This window comes from Dama dama, chromosome 14 (assembly GCF_033118175.1).
Source record: "Dama dama isolate Ldn47 chromosome 14, ASM3311817v1, whole genome shotgun sequence".
Lineage (NCBI taxonomy): Eukaryota > Metazoa > Chordata > Mammalia > Artiodactyla > Cervidae > Dama > Dama dama.
In genome coordinates this window covers 72629816-72651182 of record NC_083694.1, presented here as the reverse complement: position 1 = coordinate 72651182, position 21367 = coordinate 72629816, and the positions used below count along the sequence as shown (strand labels likewise).

The 21367-nt window shown below is 49.3% G+C and overlaps 1 protein-coding gene and 1 long non-coding RNA gene across 2 annotated transcripts; one reads left to right on the top strand and one right to left on the bottom strand.

The window, feature by feature from the left end:
- Positions 1 to 4702: 4702 nt before the first annotated feature.
- Positions 4703 to 11185, bottom strand: C14H1orf53 (chromosome 14 C1orf53 homolog). Its single transcript, XM_061161081.1, has 3 exons — positions 10925 to 11185; positions 6536 to 6637; positions 4703 to 5272 (listed from the first exon to the last, which is right to left on the bottom strand). Exons 1-3 carry the CDS (start codon positions 11180 to 11182, stop codon positions 5201 to 5203), a joined length of 432 nt encoding a protein of 143 aa, XP_061017064.1. The 5' UTR covers positions 11183 to 11185; the 3' UTR covers positions 4703 to 5200.
- Positions 11186 to 11234: 49 nt separating this feature from the next.
- LOC133069457 (uncharacterized) lies at positions 11235 to 19514 on the top strand. Its single transcript, XR_009695874.1, has 2 exons — positions 11235 to 11710; positions 18690 to 19514. It is a non-coding gene; the product is annotated as an uncharacterized LOC133069457 (long non-coding RNA).
- Positions 19515 to 21367: the final 1853 nt, after the last annotated feature.

The window sequence follows — 21367 nt, the reverse complement described above, 5'->3', positions numbered from 1 at the left end:
TCTGCGAGCGGGGGTGGCTCACGCCGCGATGGTGGCTGCACCGCAGAGAACCCGCGCGTCAGCTCCGAGGTGCGGCCCGGGGCCCCGCACGCCTCCCCCCACCCGGGAGGCGCGTCCCAGCCGTTCCTCCCGCCGAGGCCTCGGGGGCCGAGCGGCCTCCGGGGAAGCCGGGCCGCCTCCGGTAGGTGCCCGGGGCGCCCCTGGGCGCCCGGAGGTCGGGAGCACACGGGGGGCCGAAAACTGCTCGGACCAGACAATCCCAATCGAAATCTTACCTTGCGGTCCAGACGTTCCCTCCAAGAAGCCAGTCCGGGGCGAAGGAGGGCGGGCGGCGGGCGGCCAGAGGTGCGAGCCAGTCCCCAGAATCTCGCCAAGGGGTCCTCTGTAAGTCCAAATAAATAAATAATCAGGTGGTTGGTGGGTGGGTCTCTCTGTGTCTCTCCCCTTCTCCTCTCCTCTCCCTCTCTTTCGGAATTGACCCGAATCCCTCACCTCTGACCCGCAGCTCGCTCCACCTGTCTTTTATTTCTATTTATGCTTCCAGATCGGGAGGAGGAGGAGAAGGGGTGGGCAGAGGGCAGAGGCGCGGGCCAGGGCCGGGCGACAGGCTCTGAGGCTGCGTCCAGCCCTCCCAGCAATCAGGGGAGGTGTTAATGGAGGAGACGGCCGGGAGGGACCCTCATAAAGCCGGGAGCCCCTCGAGGACTAGCGTCCCGCGGCGCGCCCAGTCCGCCCCCCCTCACCCCTCACCCCGCGCCGGTCCGCCTTGGCCTTCCCGGAGATGCTAGCACCTCAGAGATGCTGTCTCTGCCAGCTGGTGCCCGCATAGACGGCGAGCGGGCGGGAGCGCCTGGAGGGGCGCGGGCGGCTGAGCCACGGACTGCCCGCCCGCAGCACCCCCTCCTTTCCTCTCGGCGCTCCGGAGCCGGGCGCCCGCAACCCAGCCCTGCGCGGTGCGCTCTGCGCCGGAGGGTGGCCTTCTCCGCCGGATCAGCGCGCCGGCCCCAGGTATCCCTCCAGCCCGGCTCCGACTAGGAGGCGGGGACGACGATCCATCCGGAGAAAACCAACTCAGAGCCTGGGAGACGAGCGTTCTCCAGCACAGACTCCGATCCCCGGGAAGGGGCGGGTGTCAGGGTACCTGGAGGGTCTCGGCTTCCCGAGAGGCTGCGTCGCCCCCAGCAACCCCGGACGCAGTCAGGCCGCGAGGAAACGGACGGAGAACCGGGAAGCCTGGCTTCTGCGCAATTATTTACCCAGTCTCCCCACCCGGGCTCCCCTCGCTCTCAGAGGTGGGGGCGGGGATCACGCAGAGGTGGGTGTGCGGATGGGGAAGGGGTAGGAGCGGCGAGACCAGCGGCCCCCGGATGCGGTCCCAGCAGCGCCGCCGCCCTGCCCACCTACCTCTGCCTCCCTCCCTGGCGACCGCGCGCGGGTCCAGCGTGCAGGACACGGGGGGCTCCGCGCGCCCGCGAGCCGCCGGCGACCACTGCCCGGGATTGGGGGCACGTGGCGCTGGGCACAAGGGTGTACCCACCTCTTCTCGCCCTCCCCGCAAGCTCCGCCACACACTTCAGCGCTGGCAAGGGATCCAGCGGGAGCCGCGAATCAAAGCCCTCTGGCTTAGCCTTTCCGCGCCAAGTCCCGGAGTGCAGCTCGGAGCCCCCCGGTGGAGTTCTTCTTCCTCTTAGACCCTTGGCTGCCCCTGACGGTCCCATCAGCCAACCAGCCCTACTAGTTGATCTAAGTTTCCCTCATCGCCCCCCACCCCCTCCCTTTTCCCCTTCCCAACCCGTCCTCCTTAGCTCTTTCTCCCCGGAGAACGCCCCCATCTCCGCTCGATTCCCCAGCCTCCCGGGGTCCGCTCCCCGCTCCCTGGCGAGGCCATCGAATTGGATGGACGGCGACCCCGACCCGAAAACGTTCAGGTCCTCCCACTCGTCGAGGTCCAAAGCAGCGGGCTTTATTTAATCTCTTTGGGGTCACAAACCGTTTTAGGTTATTTGATTTTTAAAAATGCATTTTTACACACACACACACACACACACTCAGAGGCAGGCAGAGACGCGCGCACGGAAGCTCACGCTTCAGAAGGCAGATTTCGGATGGAAAGATGGAATCGCCAGGAATCTTCCAGTCCACACCCCCCGCCCCCGCCGGGCAAAATGCACCCGGCGGGTCTGGGTAGGCTGCTTGTCCCGGTGACCACCCGCCTCCGGCAAGAGACAGTTGCGAGTTCTCCCACGACTTTTTCTCGGGAATCAAGCTTTTCCAGAGGCGCGCACCCCCCACCCACCCCACCCCAATACAAACTCAACCGACTTTCTCTTTTTTCCTGAGGGAGGAGATAGTTTGGGCGTCCAGAAGTACCTTTTAATTGTTGCAGGGCAGTGAAGGCTACCAATAGCAGCGAGTTTTAATCCTCCATCACGGGCAGACGTCCCCTCCACAACTCAAGACCTTGCTCCAATGTAGAGAAGATAAAAAGGCAGGTGTTCCCACGCAGTGGAGGCGCGGGGGGCGGGGGGCGTTCCTTCGGGGGTCCGCGAGGCCTCAGAGAGCTCAGGAAAGGTGACAAGCCCATCGCCGTTGGCCAGGTCGTGGGCCCCCTTCTCCAACAGACTTGTCCGAAGACCCCCGCTGGCGTCCGGCGGTGGAACCCGGCGCGCTTGACACTCCCGAGATCGCCTTAGGACACCGCGCACCTCGAGGGACAAAGACCCGCGCCGCTCCCGGGGAGCACCCCCCCTTTCTCGGGCCCCTTCTGGTCCAAACACAACCAGACCGGTGTGGGAGCTCCAAGTTGCACGGGGTTGGAGGGGCGGTAAATAAAAGCCCTTCCCTTCCTGGCTCTGCAAAATCGATGGGGTCGGTGTGGCTTTTGAAGAGTGGGGAGTGTGCTAGCAATCCACCTGCTGGGCGAACAGCCAGGGCCGGGCCTTCCCGGGAGAGAGGACCAGACGCCCCGGCAGGAAGCTTTCCCCACCCTCCGCCCCGCTAAACCCCGCATGAGGACCCCTGCTTCCCCCGGGTCTTTCCGTATTAGAAACAATCTAGAAATCAATCTCCCTTGATTTATGGTGCCCGCCTCGCGGCGGCAGGAGCCTCCAGAAGTAGCCCCAGAGTTGATTTAAACCGGGAAGTCTATTTCTCAGGCATCCACATGTGTTTGTACACACACGCCCAATAAGAGACCTGACTTTTTACTTTACAATGTGCGAATACAATATAGCTGGAAGCTCTCGCGGCGAGGCCCATTTATGTGGCCGTATTGTGTTTAATGTGGGAGCACCCGCCGCTGCCAGCCCTCCCGGGGGACTTCACCAGCCTCTCCCCCAGAACCGCGGCGGAGAACTTGAGACCTTGATTCGCGAGCTCCAGAGGCAGGAAAGAGTCCGAGCGCCCCCATTCCCGCCCCCAGCCCACCCCAACCCCACCCCAGCGGCGGCTCCTTGGCTGTGGTTGTGGGGAAGGCTTTAGAAGTTATGGCAGGAAGAGTCACAGAGGCCTCCCGCGAGGGACATCCTACTTTGGGCCGGGTCCCCGCTGCAGGAGGGGAGTTGGAAGGAGAAACTGGCGCGCGTCCAGGAGGCAGCATCCGGACCTTCTTCCCACCTTCCAAGGCGCTCTCTAGAACACCGTCTAAACAAGGCGGGGTGGGGCGGGGCAGAACTCAAAGTGAACTTGCTTTCCTCTTCCTCTCATTTCTCCAGAAAAAAAATGGCCTTTTAGAGTCCGTTTCCTTCTCTTTTTAACTCTTGGGACTGCTAAAGAAAGCCCCATCAGCCCCCACCCAGAAGATGGCTTTGGTAATCTTCAAATCTGCCTGGAAACCTGGAGCTAGCCACTGCTCCTTGACCTAAGAATGGAAAGGAAATCGGCTGCCAGGAGTCCACAGACCTTTCTGGAAAGACTGTCACAATGCTGATCTGTTCTCTGCTTCTCCTCCAAAGAGCTCCTGGAGAGGGCAACACCAGGCCACAGACACAGACACTACTCTTTCCGCCCAAGGAGGATGCTAAGGCCCAAGGGACAGGGCTGTTCTGGGAACCTCGGGGAGAGCATCAGAAATGCAGGGGCACCAAAACTGCCCACAGCTTTGGGAAACGATTTAATACTTGACATAAAATGAATACTGGAAGTCATGTCTTAGAGACTTAATGGTGTTTTTCTTTCTTTTTTTTTTTTTTCATTCCTTTTAAAGTTTAGAAGGGCTTTTGTTTTGAATAGAATATGGGAGAAGGCATCAGACATTTTTGTTGCTTAAGCTTTGTAGAAATCTTTGGAGGGGGAACCTTCACTGGGGCCACAGGCAGAGATTAAGGCAGACCTCGGAGATGTTGGAGAACCTTTCAGATTCTGCTGGGAGTAAAAGCTGAGGGTCAGCCCTGGGTAAAGCCAGTCTGCCATCTCACCAATCAGCTTCCCCTGGCCAGGAAAAGGTTTCCTGAGGACTGCCCTGGTCAGAGGGAAGCCGGGGAAGTGTGGAGAGGGTGGTCCCCGGGGGGTCCTAGAAGCCCAGGGTTTTCACAGAAGTGGACTGAAATGGGTGTAAAGCTAATAAACACCCTAAGACAGATCAGCCTGCGGAGTGCCATCAGAGATAGAGGGGTAAAATGTGGGAGAGAGGAAAAACAATTGTTTAGGCGAGGCGTCTTCAGTGGCCTGACCCCCAAGTTGGAATGATTTAAAGTTTTTATTAGGGGAACAGATGGAACATGAGCACGCTTCTTGCTGGGGAATAGCACTTCTTGGGCACTCATATACATCAACCTCCTCACAGCTCAAGATGTAAATAAAAGGCAGGATGGAGTCAGATTCTTCTATCTGCCAGTAACTTCCCTTGGGTTGCTAGCACTGAAAAGAAAACAGTAGGAAAAGTGGGGCTATAAAAAAAAGCAAAATCAAGGGCTACTAATGTGACCTGATTGCTGGTATTTATTTAATGAAAGAGTCATTATTTTCTTTTTTTCAACATATGTCTGATAATGAAGCAAAAAGAAAGCAAAATAACTATCAATGTGCCACTTCAGAAACACAAATATTTGCTAACTTTTTCATTTTGTTGATGTTCTTTTAACATATGTACTTAAGATGAATCCCATGCTTAAGTACTAACAGCCCAGAAAACCATTCTGGATTAAAATTTATTTATTTTTAATATGGCTCAGTTAGATGGAGAACAGAGATAAAATTGTTGTCACACATAAAAATATGAATTGAACTGCTTCTTTTTGGATGGATCTTTAACATTGATTTGACCATATGGACACTGCAAAAGAAAGAAAACAAGTTATTGTTGAATTATTTTATCTTGCAAAAGTGCATGTCTTATGGTGAAAAAGAGAGACTGCTGATAATGTTCTATAGATTATTTGATCTACCGCCTACAGACTCAGAGGAGGACGGTGGGAACGTCTGGCAAATGGTCCTAATTAGGGTCCAAGAATCACTTCCTAAATGCATCCTTCCAACTTGAAGAATTTTACCATCAAAACCTCACCCTTAAAAAAAATCCTCCAAGTCCTCAATTCAGGCAAAGCTCTTAGGCATTTGATTAGAAACAGCTAATGGCACAGGTAGGAACATCCATAAAAGCGAAGGCTTAATTTATCAATACTGGCTAATATAAGGATCTTAGTGCTGGTTCCTTGATATAAAGTGGGTCAGTTAGAGCAAATAACAACTTCTTGCCCCCAAACGTACAAAGTGGTCTATAAACAGAGGTTATCTGTTTATAGTCTTAACTGCCTAACAGTTTCTCTTACTGGTATGCTCTAAAAAGGTTACCGTGAAGAACCCATTCCCATCTATTTTTTGCTCAAAATAGGGAAGGATTACATATTTAGCACATCTTAATCAGTGAGCATAGGGATTTAGGGTTGCTGAAATATACATTTTAGGAAATGTACAGCACTAAGTGTGGGGGGCCAAGTCTCCTGGTTATTTTAAAGACAGCAGAAAATAGCTACAGAAAGAACGAGAGGCAGGAGAGAAGGAGGAAGGGAGGGGGAGTAATCATAATACAGAAGGAAGAAGAGAAGGAGGAGACAGGAGGAGGAGGGAAGGAGGAAAGGAAGGAAGCAAGGGAGAAGGTTTTTTAAAAAAAAAACCTACCTGCCAATGTTGGGCAAGTATCTATTGATTCAGCTAAAAATGAAAAATAAATGCTTCCTGGGATCTAGTCTGCAATATTCTGGATTTCTCTTCCTGCTGTCTTTGAACTTGCCTAGTGAACACAGCTTATTTGAAACCTCGTGAAAAGTTTCCTAACAATAAAAGAACTCCCATGAATTTCCCATCACTCGCATTTCAAGGAACTGATGCTCAGGGTGAAATGTTACAAAATTCCATTAACTTTAAAGGTCCTCTGTTGATCCTCAGGACTTTCACTGTCCTCGGCTAGGGAAGCTTGTGAAAGTGCACCACAGGTCTATTTAGCATTTTTATTTGACTTGTTTTTCAAATAATAGGTATTTATGAAGTCACAGAAGCACCGAAAACTGCCGCCCCCGCAGGCAGAGCTGGTACTCACGTGTCTGCAGGCAGAGCCGCAGCACTGGCCTCTCTGCAAGTGGGCCAGCTGGGTGAACACCACGCAGCCAGTAGCTGGGTCCACGTAGTTTAGCTGGCCAGCCTGAGGAGTAATGAAATCAAACAATTCATTCATCTCAAAATTCGTCGTATCTCCTCACCATAATTCCTACCCATAAAATACTGCAACGTTTTTCTTCAAACAATATTAAACTTCTTCCCAGCAATTTTCGTGGCACTTGCAATTAAGGCCCGAATGCATTCCGACATTATACACAGTCCAACTTTATGTGACATGAGGAGAAAATATAGTTTGAGAAAAATGAGAAGTTGATGGAAAAACAAGAACGCCTCTATACCCAATAATGATGCAGCCACCACGCAGGTATTTTTCATTCAGTTTCTAGGTAACAAGTTTAATAACAGGTGATTTAATGACTTTAAGAGCTTAAGAGGCTGAAAATGAACTTTCACTCAGAAGTTGCAGTTGCAATTTCAGTGCTTAAAATATGCGGATAATGATTCAAACTTACAGAAAAGGTGCTAATCAAAACCAACGGGCCTTCTAGAAAAAGTACGACCTTCGCTATTATTGAACACTTTTCCTTACCTTCATGATGTGCTACTCCCCTGCACACTTTGCACTGTTTTCTTTTTTTGGAGTGTTTTTATTACCGTTTTTAAGCAAAATAAAAGTATTGTTTTAGCATATTAACACTCACTGCCTCATGAGTTTGATCAAAAGCAGCTCTTACTACAGACCTTCAGATGTCAAGGATGCATGCTCTACTTATTAATACATTCAAACATGGTTTTAAAAAGTTGTCCCAGGTACATTGTGTGAAGACAGAGTAAACAGTGCAACCTCTTTTATGGATGTGGACCCCGTGGGTGACCTTATTTATCCTTGAGATTTTTTTTTTAAACTTTTAATTTTGTATTGGAGTATAAAAGAGTCAGACATGACTGAGCGACTTTCACTTTCACTTTCATACCTGATTAACAATGTCGTGATAGGGGGACTTCCTTGATGGTCCAGTGGCTGGGACTTCGTCCGACCTCCCACTGCAAGGGGCCTGAGTTCGATCCCTGGTCAGGAAGCTAGATCCCACTTAATGCAAATCAGAGTTCGAATTCTACAATGAAAGATCCTGCATGCAACTAAGACCCAGCACAGCCAAATAAATAAATACTTAAAATCAGAAAAACGACGTTGTGATAGTTTCAGGTGGACAGCAAAGGGACCCAGCCATACATACACATGTATCTATGCATGCGTTCTCAGTCATGTCTTACTCTCTGCAACCGAGTAGGATCCTCTGTCCACGGGACTCTCCAGGCGAGAATACTGGAGGGGGTTACCATGCCTGCCCTCAGGGGATCGTCCCAGCCCAGGAACTGAACCTGAGCTTCTTTGTCTCCTGCCCCGGCCTGTGGGTGCTTTATCACAGGTGTGGGTACCACCTGGGAAGCACACACGGGCATCTGTTCTCCGCCAAACTCTCCTCCCATCCAGGCTGCCGCGTAACATTGCGCAGAGTTCCCTGTGCTGTGCAGGTGGTCCTGGATGGTTATCTGTTTTAAAGACAGCAGTGTGGGCATGTTGATCCCAGACTCCCCAGCTGTCCATTCCCTTTGGCAACCAGAAATTCATTCTCTAAGTCTGTGCGTCTGTTTCTGTCTTGTAAATAAGTTCATTTGTATGATTTCTTTTTAGATTCTGCATAAAAGGGGTGTCATGTCCAACTGTTGCCACCCCATGGACTATACAGTCCATGGAATTCTCCAGGCCAGAATAATGGAGTGGGTAGCCATTCCCTTCTCCAGGGGATCTTCCTAACCCAGGGATCAAACCCAGATCTCCTACATTGCAGGCAGATTCTTTAGCAGCTGAGCTACCAGAGAAGCCCCACTTTCACTTTCATACTATATTTCTCCTTCTCTGACTTACTTCAGTCAGTATGACAATCTCTTGGTCCATCCACGTTGCTGCAAATGGCACTATTTCATTCTTTTTAACTAGCCTTGAGATTTTGAAGGGGAAAATTTTGGAGAAAAACTTTCTCCTGGACTTTTTCTTTTACTATGCAGTAGCTCTGCACCACTCTTGTATAGAGCCTTTCCATTAAATTACATGTGACACTTAAATGTCTTCTGACATATATTTTCGTGTGTGCCACAAACTACTTCTTTGGAGTGTCTTCCTTAATGGCTGAATATTTTGTTCTAGTTCAGCTTTTAATCAACTATACCTCATGAATAAAGTGTGGAGACAAGGCAACAAGGGCAGCAGAAATCCCACAATCGAGTCCCAAGGCCAGTCTAAGGGGCCTCCAAAATCCTTTGGGGTCACAGAAGCAGATTATGTAAGACCAGAGGCACTGAACACTACGTTAGAATGACCGACTGTCAAGACCTCACTTCTTTAGTTATTAATGCAAAGTGTGTGTTGGAAGACTTGGAAGAAAAGTGAAAGAATGCTGGTAACTCTGTCAGCGGACATCTCTCTACTTTTCATAGCTGGGGGTCTTCTGAAAGCAAATTGCCTGGAGCCTGGGAGCCTTACAGACTGCTCCTGGGCATGGAAAGCTCTCTTGCTTTCCCTGTTGATGGGGAAGCTCTGAGCTCATTGGCTGCCCACACAAACTTAATTTATCCTTAGTGAATGAGCCTTAGGTAATGGTGGCAACAGACAAAAGTGGGGCAGGAATGCTGACCGAGAACAAGACGTCCGGGGAGGCAGATCAGTGCAGGTAAGACAGCTACCTGCCTGCAGGTGTGGGAGAAGGACCAGTGGCAGGGGGGTCTGATTTGTTGAACAATAAGAACAACAAGCTTGTTATCAGCTTTACTTATGGACTCTGGGATGGTCATTTAACCCGCAATGCTGACACTGATGGATTTCCTGAGTGAGAAAATGTTTTTTTCCCCAGGCTGATGGAGACCATCTTTCCAGGCCACTGGTGTTTGCTTTATAGAGAATGACACCTTTTGCTTCTATTTACCACATGTATACGGTGAAATGTGCTTAGTTGCTCAGTCGTCTCCGACTTTTTGTGGCCCCATGGACTGTAGCCCTCCAGGCTCCTCTGTCCATGGGGATTCTCCAGGCAAGAATACTGGAGTGGGTTGCCATGCCCTCCTCCAGGGGATCTTCTTGACCCAGGGGTCAAAACCAGGTCTCCTGTGTGGCAGGTGGATTCTTTACCATCTTGAGCCACCAGGGAAGCCCATATGGTGAAGTATGGGAACAAATTACACATGTTATTTTAAGAAAGAGTATAAACATAAACAAGAACAATAAGAGCTGCCAGTCGTTTCCTAAAGAGTCTCTGTGCAGAAGTTTCAACACTGGAATGAACCAGGGAGTGGGTCTCAGGGCCTACTAACTGCCAGAGGAAAAAAGGCAACTTCAGGCAACCTGCAGGATTTCCTTCTCTGCCCCCTTAGCTCCAGCTCAGACTTGGTTAACATCAGTCCTCTGAAGGACTGATCACCTGCAGTGTATCACAGGCTACCTTCATATCTCTTTTTGTATCTTTATCATAGAACTCACTTGCTCTTTAAAGATGACGCAAATATAATATGCTACCTTTAAACTTATGTAGTCTAAGATATTAGAAACGGTGATGGGAGGTGACAACTTCTGATTTTAGTGCCAACAAGCAATTGACAAACCCCCAAACCAGAAGAAAACACAGCTCAAGACCGTCTGCAAAGAAGGTAGACTCCTGATTATGGTTTCCTTTGTAACTGTGCTCTGAGAGGTGGCAAACGACTAAAGGATGGTATCAAAAATTAAATTTAAAAAAAAGTTCATCTTTTACGTTCTCATTATTGAAATCATTGGTGTTTACCTGATACTGCAGATAAAAACACATATTTTCCTGTGACCTCTTGGTTCCTCTACTCTTATCTCAGTGCCTTACACCCGTCCAACACACACACACACACACACACACACACACACACACACACACACACACACGCAGCGCGATGATGGACCCCACGGAGTTTATAGGTCGGACACAGATTAGAAAGGAGCTGCACTCATACTCAAGATAGATACATGTTCATTCTTCACTGAGAATAGGAAACTGTGGTCAGTTTTCAGGAGAAAAGTTCAGAACGGGACTCACCCGCGCGACCAGAGGCCAGCAACACGCCTGCACCGGCCTCTAGCCACCTGGCTCCAGGTGGGGGACACGCATGCGCACAGATGCTCCGGGCTGCGGGGCGGGGCGGGACGCCCGAGGGGCGGGGCCTCGCCGCGCGGACGCACGGCCCCTGGACGGAGGCCCGGGCGGGGCGGGGCTTGGGAGTCTCGGGAGGCGGGGCCTCACTGCGCAGGCGCAGGCGCGCGGCCCTGGGAGGGGGGGCGGGGCCTCACCGCGCAGGCGGCCGCGTGTAGTTCCGCGATTCTCCGCTCCGCAGCCGTTAACTCTTTGCTCGCCGGGCGCTTGCCCGCTTCCTCCGGCCCGCCCTGCGAGTCGGGCCCGAGACTACCGCCGTCTTCCCGCGCAGCCGAGCAGAGGGGCATGCCGCGGCGCCGTCGGAACGCTGCTCCGTCACGGGGCGGCAGCTCTGGCGGCGGGGCGGCCGGCCGCGGCCTCCCGAGCGCGGACGCTGGGACCCGCCAGGCCGCCATGGCCGCCGCCTGAGGAGGCGGGGCGCGGGGCCGCGGGGCGGGCCGGGCTGCGCCCGCGGGGCCTGGCGGGGCTCAGGCTGTCGGACCCAGACGCCACTCCCGCACCTCGGTCCTCCGGGTCCCGACTCCCCTTCCCACCCCGGCCTCGAGCATCCGGAGCCCTTCCTCCGGTTCTGGACCCCGGCCCGCACCCCTGACCGCGGACCGAGGGACCTCCCCACCCTTCCCGACCCCGAGCTTGGCCCCTGCGGACCCCGCCCGCCCCCCGGGGACCGGACTCCGGGCCGTCCGCCGCCCTGTGCCCCTGCCCGGAGATGAGGTGGACTTGGGCGACTGAGGAGGCTCCCGCAGGACGCGGGGACCGGAGATCGTGCCTTCTCCACGCTCAGGACCTCCGCTCCAAGTTTCTCATTGGTTTTCTGACAGGACACGTGGACATTCGTTTTCTCATGTCAAAGGAGCCCCGGGATCTTTTCAACCTAATCGCTACAACTGATAAAATGCCAGAAAGTGATCCGAGTCGCCCAGGTTCGTTTATAGCCAGCTTGGGTTCATCCAGGAAGGGCTTGAGTATTTGCAGGTGCTCTGTGCTGGGAGGGGAGCCCTCGCGCGCCTGGCTCTTTGACGCAGACTAACCTGAGGACCGAAAGCCGGAAGAGGCGTCGGTTTCAGGTTGCTAAGTAATTTGCAAAATCCAAACCAAGATTAAATTTCCTGTCTGAAAGATGAAAGTTATCACGCTCCTCCCCCCAAAACTGACTTTGAGAAAATTAGCACACATCCCAGGAGGTAATTTCAGGCGTTAAAATTAACGATACTCCTGCCTCCTCCCCTCAGCCTGTGTTTCAGGCTTGAAGAGTAAGCTGTTTTTAAGTGTTCTTCACTTTTTGAGGAACTGATGGCAGCCGTTGACCTCTGAGGACAAGAGCAGGTTGTGGAGTGGTACAGGAGAAGGATGAAGACAGACCATCACCACCCCTTTTTGCCATCTGCATTTACCTTGCAACCCTGGCATTATATTTGTATTCTTAGTCAGCGCTGATTGAAATGGCCCTATTGGTCCGTTGTAAATCTCATAGTAATTAATAAATTGGGATCCTCTTTTGTAAATCTACTTACTTCCTTTGTGCTGGGATAATAAATTAGTTAATCAGGCTCTGGAGAATGCTTAGTGATCTGAGAAAAGTTTAAAACCTGGGAGGGTGAGGAGGGACCCTCAGTAAAACTGTGGAAAGGGCAACTGTGGTTTTAAAAGGGAATTTACTGTGAATCAGCTGTGTGTTTGTGTTTTTTGCGAAACCAAATTCTCGAAGTGCCTGGAAGTTCTGATTGATTACATTGTTTTTAAAATTGAGGGTGAATTGTTGTATGTTAATTGTTGTATGTTGTAATGTTACCAGTTGTGACATTAATTCAAAGGATAGAGACCAAATTTTACAGAAATGAAATAGACTAGACCACTTTCATGATAGAAAATAGTCACCTACGAAGAGTGAATATTGTTTGTGAAACATCTGCTTTACTGGATGAGGGGGCACGTGTGAATATAAAGGGGCGGGAGGGAGGGGAGATGTTTGTGATAGTAGTAGTAGTAGTAGTTCTGTGTTCTGATCTTGTCAGAAGTCTACAGTGTGATTAGAGGTAGACCTAGAGCACTTTGTTCCAAAGTCACCTTCCTAGCTTTGATACTGTGTTACAAGTATGGAAGATGTAACCAGTTGGGGAAACTGGGTGAAGGGAACCTGCTGTACTATTTTTGCAACTTCTTGTGAACCCATAATTATTTTAAAATTTAAAATCAGTAAATGGAAGAAGGGATATAAAAATAGTGTTCAGATTACTGGGAAAGAAATCACAGGGTTAACCAGAACCTTACATTATATCCTCCATCACCAGGTTTAAAAAGCATCTGTTAGTTAAAAGCCTTTGGGCATTTAGGCCCCAAAGCTGTTTTGTGCTTCTCAGGTGTTAACAGTGTGTGCATTCTTTTATATACATATCTTTAAATCTTATATCTATCTTTAAATCTCAAAAAACTAAGATCATGGCATCTGGTCCCATCACTTCATGTCAAATAGATGGGGAAACAATGGAAACAGTGAGAGACTTTATTTTTTGGAGCTCCAAAATCACTGCAGGTGGTGACTGCAGTCGTGACATTAAGAGACACTTGCTCCTTGGAAGAAAAGCTATGAGCAACATTTAAAAGCAGAGACTTTACTTTGCCAACAAATGGCCATCTAGTCAAAGCTATGGTTTTTCCAGTAGTCGTGTATGGATGTGAGAGTTGGACTATAAAAAAAGCTGAGCACCGAAAAATTGATGCTTTTGAACTGTGGTGTTAGAGAAAACTCTTGAGAGTCCCTTGGACTGCAAGGAGATCCAGTCAGTCAATCCTAAAGGAAATCAGTCCTGAATATTCATTGGAAGGAACTGATGTTGAAGCTGAAACTCCAATTCTTGGCCACCTGATGTGAAGAACTGACTCATTTGAAAAGACCCTGATGCTGGGAAAGATTGAGGGCAGGAGGAGAAGGGGATGACAGAGGATGAGATGGTTGGATGGCATCACCGATTCGATGGACATGAGTTTGAGCAAGCTCTGGGTATTGGTGATGGACAGGGAAGCCTGGCATGCTGCAGTCCATGGGGTAGCAAAGAGTCGGACACCACTGAGCGACTGAACTGAACTGAAATCTTAACCAGAGCTGGAAATCTATATAATTAAGAGTTGATGAAGTATCTTAGTATAAATAGTTTGCAGATTTGATAACTTAATTAGGGTGTTGTTTAGACATTGAATAGATTATCTGCCCCTTCAGTTTTTCTCTCATCTTCACACTTGGAAGTCAGTGTCAAGGCACATCAAGTAACTTACATTCACTGCGTCTCTTGCTTGAAAGAGCCTCCTTGGATCTTGTTGCCCGCCTTGTTCTAGCATGTGTTCATTTCCTCTTAGAGTCTCTGTGCTCAAAGCAGACAGAACTGTGTGAAAGTGGGGGGCACAGCATTCCACCCTAGAATGGTACCTTTAGGCCCCACTTTATTTAAAATGCGCTTACACCCAAGTTTGCTTTAGGAAGAGTTTTGTGCCACCTCTCTGCATGTCCCATGATGTGACATGTATTCTGAACTCCTTCCCGTCCTCTTGATGTTTGGGTTGACATTGAACATGCTTGTTATTTGGAGGAGGAGGAAGAAAGTAGTTCAGAGACTGGTGTTTCCCTGTTTCATTTGGATAGATTTTTTTCAGTAGCTACATTAGGCTTCTAGGTGGCAGGATATGGGTCAGGTGACTATCTGGTTACAGTAGAAGGGGTGGGCCCTGTCCCCCCGAGGCAGGACTTCGTCCACGCACGGGCCTTGGCCGTGGCTCAAACTGAGTTTCCTCCTGATTGCTGATGGCTGTTCCCTTTGGGTGAAAGGTGGTGTAAAAGGCTCCTAGGTTTCTCTTCCTTGTCCCGCTGAAAAGAGGGTCTTGTGGAGCTCCTGACAGAGAAGAACCCTTTTTGCTCCCAGAAGTCCTAACAGCCATCTCTTTCTTGTGTGTCCGTTTGTGAACCAGTCGTCATGAGTGTGAGTTGTGCTAGAGACAACTGGGGCCCGCCCAGGGCACTGCCTGTGTGAACCCCCCAGGCCCAGGCCTGAGAACAGTTCTGTACTGATGGTAGGGGCACAGTTAACCGATGGCCACTGCAGCGTGACTTGGCAAGGGCAAAACAAACTCCTCCAGCCCTCCCGTCCCTTTAGCATTTAGTATGCTGTGTCTTTGGCTGCGCTGGGCAGGATCTTAATTCCCGGACCAGGGACTGAACTCCTGCCCCCTGCAGTGGATTCATAGAGCCCTACCCACTGGACCTACAGGGAATTCCCTAGTATTAATTGTTTATCACTTAAAACATTTTCACTGTTCTCTGGTTCCCCTCTGGACATCTTTCCTTTGATGGCCCACAATTATTTGCTCCATTTTAGCTTTTTATAAGTAATACTTTGTGGGCATTGTTTTCCCAACAGATCGTAAACAGGACAGCAGGGAGGATGGTAGGGAATATGCTCTTCTCATCTCTGTATCTCCACAGCCCATCTCACACTTCTGTTTGTTGTACTGTGACACGGGCTTCCCTGGTGGCTCAGTGGTAAAGAATCTGCCTGCCAATCCAGGAGCCCCGGGAGACTCGGGTTCGATCCAGGGTTGGGAAGATGCCCTGGAGAAGGCCACCGACTCCAGTACTCTTGCTTGGACAATCCCATGGACAGAGGGGCCTGCAGTCCATGGGGTTGCAGAGTGAGACGCAGCCGAGCACACTCGCACTGTGTACGCTTGGTGAACAAGGACTTTGCCAATGGGTCAGTGAACCCATTGTTTTTCCTCCTGAAGTCTACAATCCTTAACTAGTAGATGGGCATTTCACACGAAATTCTAAAATTAACATTGTTTACCTAATGCAAATTTGAAAAATTAATAATTGCAAATACCGTAAAAACTGGATGATAAAGGTGCTAACTCTGAGGTCATGTTAAATTGTATTTATTTAATAACATTGGGCCATTTTACCGACAGCTCAGATGCACACGTTACCAGACTGCCTGAGCTCAGCCCCAGAAAAGCTGCCTGTGGTTGACTTTTAAGTGTCAGCTGTGTCACCTTTTCAAAAACTATGAATGTATTGCCCTGTGAGTGGGCAAGTGGGTGCTGGGGTCTGACAGCCGCCCGCAAACGTCCTGTGCAGACACCGCCTGTTGGGCACAGTTGTTTTGGACATGATTTGTGTATCTGATGCTTTTCGGATCGCCGGATGGTGTGTCACGGCGTGTCACCATGACTCCGCGTACAGTGCATTTCACTCTCAATCCTCATGATTGAGAGCAAACGTTACACACCCCTGAGGTTGCCCACAGGGAATCTTTGTTTCATTCCCTGGGACATCGTTGGTACCCTTTGTCTCACGGAGCTGGTCTTAGAAAATTCTTGGGAGAATTACAGCCATTTCTGTTGGAGAGCCCGGCGCACCTCGGCTGTCTTCCAGAGTGCCCACCCACCGGTGCCCACTGATGCCACCTGCCCTCGGCTCCTCTCTGTCCCTCGTTTCTGTCTCCTGGAGGAGCTGTGGACGCGCTGCCTGACACGAATCGATCTTGTCGTTTCCGGTCCTCTTCCACCCTCTCCATCATCCTCTACCCAGCAGTAGGCCAGTAGCTTTGCCCACCACCAGGGTGAGGAGCAGGCACGACCTGAGGGTTAAATATGGGCAACACATACAGTGCTTGGCTGACTGCTTTGAAAGCACTGATCAGCCTCTCCCACTGCACATTCCGCCCTCACATGATTTTATGTGTGTCTATGTTTTTAATGTTTCCTGCATGCTCACGACTCCCAGATCTCTGGTCCACGCTTGTGAGGTCCCCATACCTACTCTCCACCCGCCTGTGGTACAGATATAAATACTCCCAAGCTCAGAAGGACTTCATGATCATTCCCTTCCAAATACTACTTTGCCATTTATTTCCTCTTTTTTAAAAAGTATGTATTTATTCATCTAGCTGTAGAGAGTATTAGTTGCTTCATTGGAGATCTTCCCTTGTGGCCCTCAGGCTTAGTTGCCCTGAGGCATGTGGGATCTCAGTTCCTTGATCAGGGATTGAACTCAAGTCCCCTGCATGGCGAGGTGGATTCTTTTTTTTTTTTTTTTTTTCATTTATTTTTATTAGTTGGAGGCTAATTACTTTACAATATTGTAGTGGTTTTTGCCACACATTGACATGAATCAGCCATGGATTTACATGTGTTCCCCATCCCGATCCCCCCTCCCACCTCCCTCCCCATGACCCTCTGGGTCATCCCAGTGCACCAGCCCTGAGCACTTGTCTCGTGCATCCAACCTGGGCTGGTGATATGTTTCACCCTTGATAGTATACTTGTTTCAATGCTGTTCTCTCTAAACATCCCACCCTCGCTTTCTCCCACAGAGTCCCAAAGTCTGTTCTGTACATCTGTGTCTCTTTTTTGTTTTGCATATTGGGTTATCATTACCATCTTTTTAAATTCCATATATATGTATTAGTATACTGTATTGGTCTTTATCTTTCTGGCTTACTTCACTCTGTATAATAGGCTCCAGTTTCATCCATCTCTTTAGAACTGATTCAAATGAATTCTTTTTAATGGATGAGTAATATTCCATTGTGTATATGTACCATAGCTTCCTTATCCATTCGTCTGCTGATGGGCATCTAGGTTGCTTCCATGTCCTGGCAATTATAAACAGTGCTGCGATGAACATTGGGGTGCACATGTCTCTTTCAGATCTAGTTTCCTTGGTGTGTATGCCCAGGAGTGGGATTGCTGGGTCATATGGCAGTTCTATTTCCAGTTTTTTTAAGGAATCTCCATACTGTTCTCCATAGTGGCTGTACTAGTTTGCATTCCCACCGACAGTGTAAGAGGGGATTCTTAACCACCAGACTGTTAGGGAAGTCCTGTCGCCTCTTTTAAAGGCACAGCTAATTTAGAGATTTTTTTCTTTTTATCAGATTTTCTTCTCACATCCCTGCATCCAGGTGATCACCAAGTCCTACCTGTTTCACTTCTTTGTGTCTCAAAGTCTTCGTCTTTTGCCTCTATCTTTGTTCTAGTTCAGTTTGTTACCATTTCTTTCCCCAGGGCAACAACTGGAACAGAACAAGTAACAAGGACTTACTCTGTATCAGGGCCCTCTGCTAGAGGAGATGGGTTGTTTATACATTGCCCATGATATTTATTCTGACAAAAATACCCCTCATATCCTAGGAGTGGTGATGTTATACCTGTTGCTTGAAGCCTCTGCCCCTACAACCCCTCCTCTGTGAAGCCCTCTCTGACTGCTCACCTTGCTCATTGCTGCCTCTGCAGTCTGAGGCTGGGCAGACCACCTCAGCATTCCACAGTATCCAAACGTGTCTCTGTGTTTGCACTTTCTTACTTTTTGGCTTTGTGTTTATGAGGGCTTTTTTATTGGCAACTCCTGAGGTCTTCAAGGGAAAAAGATTGCCTTAATCATCTTTTTTTAACTCTACCAGCACAATTACATAGAAAATGCTAAAAAAAAAAAAAAAATGCTTGTTGAAGTGAACGGATGAACAAATAGCAGCAAAATCCCACATCTGAGTCACATAGTAAAGAAATGATACAAATGTACTTTCCCCTAATATCTTATGGTTAAGAATCAGCATTGGTTTTCTCAGCATGTCAGTTATCTCAGCCTATTGTTCTGAGAGACAATATCCTACCATAACAACGAGGTAACCATGATTTTATTTGGCAATCCAGTTAGTAGGTTCCCCTCAAACAGTCATTGAATTAATGGTAAGTTCAGGGTATGGGCTGCGTTTCAAATGAAGTCAGTGTATGTTGACAGTGAAGTGCAGCCTTGTTAACCCTGAACAATCATTCCAATTATAAACTACATGCACACAATCACTGTCACATAAAATATCCAGACTAATTACCTCTAGCCCTTTTGTCATGCAGGGATTCAAAATGAAACCTACTCTTCAGGATATTCAGTACTAGCAGTGTATTTCCCAGAAAGAACACTGCTGAAGATCTAGCAAGATGGTGATTCCATTTGTACCTTATTACAAGAAATGGATTAGAATTGCGCTTTTAAAATGACCCGGCCTGCCCTTGATCTGTAGGATTTCCCACACACCAGCACGGAGATGTCGGTTAAGGTCGTCAGCACCACGTACAAATCAGAGCCGTGTTCTCTGCACTCGCCGCTGCCGGAGGGAGAAAGCATGTCCGCTGTTCCATGACCGCACTGAAAGGCACGCTGAGTTTCAGGTCAAATACCCGTGACGTTGACGTGTCTGACTCGGCTGCCGAGCACGATCCGTGTTAGTATCCTCCCCGTGGTGGGCGGGAGGGCCGAGCCTCAGCGATCAGCACAGCACACACGCCCTTCACATTTTCTGCAAGTGTGAAATCGATGCCTCTGTGGGACCCCGTGGAACACGGATCTTCTGCATGCAACTAAACTCTACACTTGCTACGAATAGTCGTATTTGTATGATTGTGTAAGGACGTCATCACCACCCACTGCTCTGTCTGAGGGCGTCTCTTGGTGACACGTTTCGATAGCATTGTTGAAAATAGCTTTGGATGTGTCCATGCTTGTGACTTTTTCAGCTTTTCCTTCATGGACTTTGAAGTTCTGTTGTTAGGAGCATAAGTATACGGGATTGTTATGTGCCCTTGTACGACCCCCTTACCTTTATATGCTGTCCCTCTTCTGATATTTTTCTTTGTTCTGAGATCCGGTTTCTCTTATATTAATATAAGCACTCCGCGTTCTTAGGGTGTGTTGTCATGGTGTAAGCTCTTCCTATCCTTTATTTTGGGGGCCTCCCTGATGGCTCAGATGGTAAAGCGTCTGCCTACAATGCAGGAGACCTGGGTTCAATCCCTGGGTTGGGAAGATTTCCTGGAGAAGCGACTTCACTATCGTTTTATTTGTCTTTATATTAAAAGTGTGTTTCTTTTAGAATCATATAATTGGGTCTATTTTATTTTATTTTAAAAAAATACTTATTTATACCTCCTTGGTCTCAGTTGTGACAGCCGGGCTTCTCTCTAGTTGTGGCACAGGCTCAGCTGCCCCGCAGCACGTGGGATCTTACTCCCTGACCAGGGACTGAACCCGCACCCCCTGTTTTGGAAGGCAGATCCTTAACCACTGGACCACCAGGGAAGTCCCTAGTTGATTTTTTTTTAATCCAGTTTCACAATCTCTTCGTTTTAATTGCTTTTTAGACCTGTAGTGGGGTAATGGTGGTCCCCCTAAAATGTATATCTGTGTTCTCATCTCGGGAACCTGTTAATGTTACTTTAACTGGGGAAAAGGGCCCTTTCAGATGTAATTAAGCTAAGGATTTTGAGATGAGGGGACCGTCCTGGATTGTCTGAGGTGGGGGTGCTGAATTAAGTGGCAAGTGTTCTTAAAACTGACATACAGAGGATGCAACCATGGGGGCCGTGCCTGGTGGGAAGCAGCCTGGAGCCCAGGGAGCTGGGCGAGGCAAGAAGGGGCCTCCCCAAGACCCCCTGAGGCATGGCAGCAGCCCTGGTGGATTTTGGCTTCCAGTCCCCCAAACTGTCAGTAAATCACTGTCATTTTCAGCCTGAGAAAACATTTTTGCATCATTCAGGCTCCACCTGAAATGGCATTTCCTCCTTCAACCTGTTCATGTACACATAAAATGTGATCTCTTGTTCTGCATGACAGCTGGTTTGTAAAACTGACCCCCTTCAGACATTGGAATCACCAGACCATGCTGTAATCAACAAGCCCACACTAGACTTCGGCAGAGGTCTTGAGGAAAACCGAGGCTCCCTTGCTGACAGCTGCACCCACTGCCCGACGTGTGAATAAGGTCACCTGAGCCCATCCTCAGTCAGTCTCAGATGCACACGGACTCAGGAGTGATTTCTGGGGAGAAGAGAAAAAGAGCTGCTCAACTGAGTCGACCCAGTTTGCGGCTCATGGAGTCATGACGGGTAAAATGGTTGTTGGCTTAAGTTAGTGGGTGTACTGGGGTAACTTGCATCATCAGTGGTCCACTGAAACACTTTCTTAACCCCTGTGTTTCAGTCACAGCAAGGTAACTGCAGTAATGAGCACTACCGAGATCCAAATGAATTTCCACCATGAAAGTTTCTTTCTTACTCACGCAAAACCCACTGGAGATGTTTTCGGCAGTCAGCCCTCCTGATCAGCCCGCCTTCAAGTAGAGAGCCAGGAATTCAGTCTCCTTTGGCACCCATTATTTTTATTTATTTAAAATTGTTTTTATTTGGCTGCTCTGGGTCTTAGTTGTGGCATGCAGCAACTTTTAATTGGAGCCTGTGGGATCTGGTTCCCTGACCAGGGATTGAAACCACGCCCCCTGCATTGGGAGCAGTCTTAGCCACTGGACCGCCGGGAAAGTCCCTGCACCACTATTTTCAACTAACCTCTCAATTCACCCAAAAGGTGCTTTAACCACCTTGGCCTGGAAGTGACTGCATCCAGCAGCCGCATCTCCTTACCCGGATGGAAATGTATCCAGACCCGTCCTTGCCATCTCCGATTTACCCTCAGCCCCTTCCCTCTTCGCAGCTCCTTTAGACATGAACCATCATGGGTCCTTCTCCCAACACGGAGCCAT

What these genes read in the sequence shown, in the direction of transcription:
- C14H1orf53 (XM_061161081.1), bottom strand. Translation starts at nt 11,182, where the DNA reads ATGGCGGCCTGGCGGGTCCCAGCGTCCGCGCTCGGGAGGCCGCGGCCG. An exon ending in TACACGCGGCCGCCTGCGCG is followed by an intron (nt 6,638 to 10,924) that starts GTGAGGCCCCGC and finishes ATTACTCCTCAG; the next exon opens with GCTGGCCAGCTAAACTACGT. An exon ending in GCGGCTCTGCCTGCAGACAC is followed by an intron (nt 5,273 to 6,535) that starts GTGAGTACCAGC and finishes TTTCTTTTGCAG; the next exon opens with TGTCCATATGGTCAAATCAA.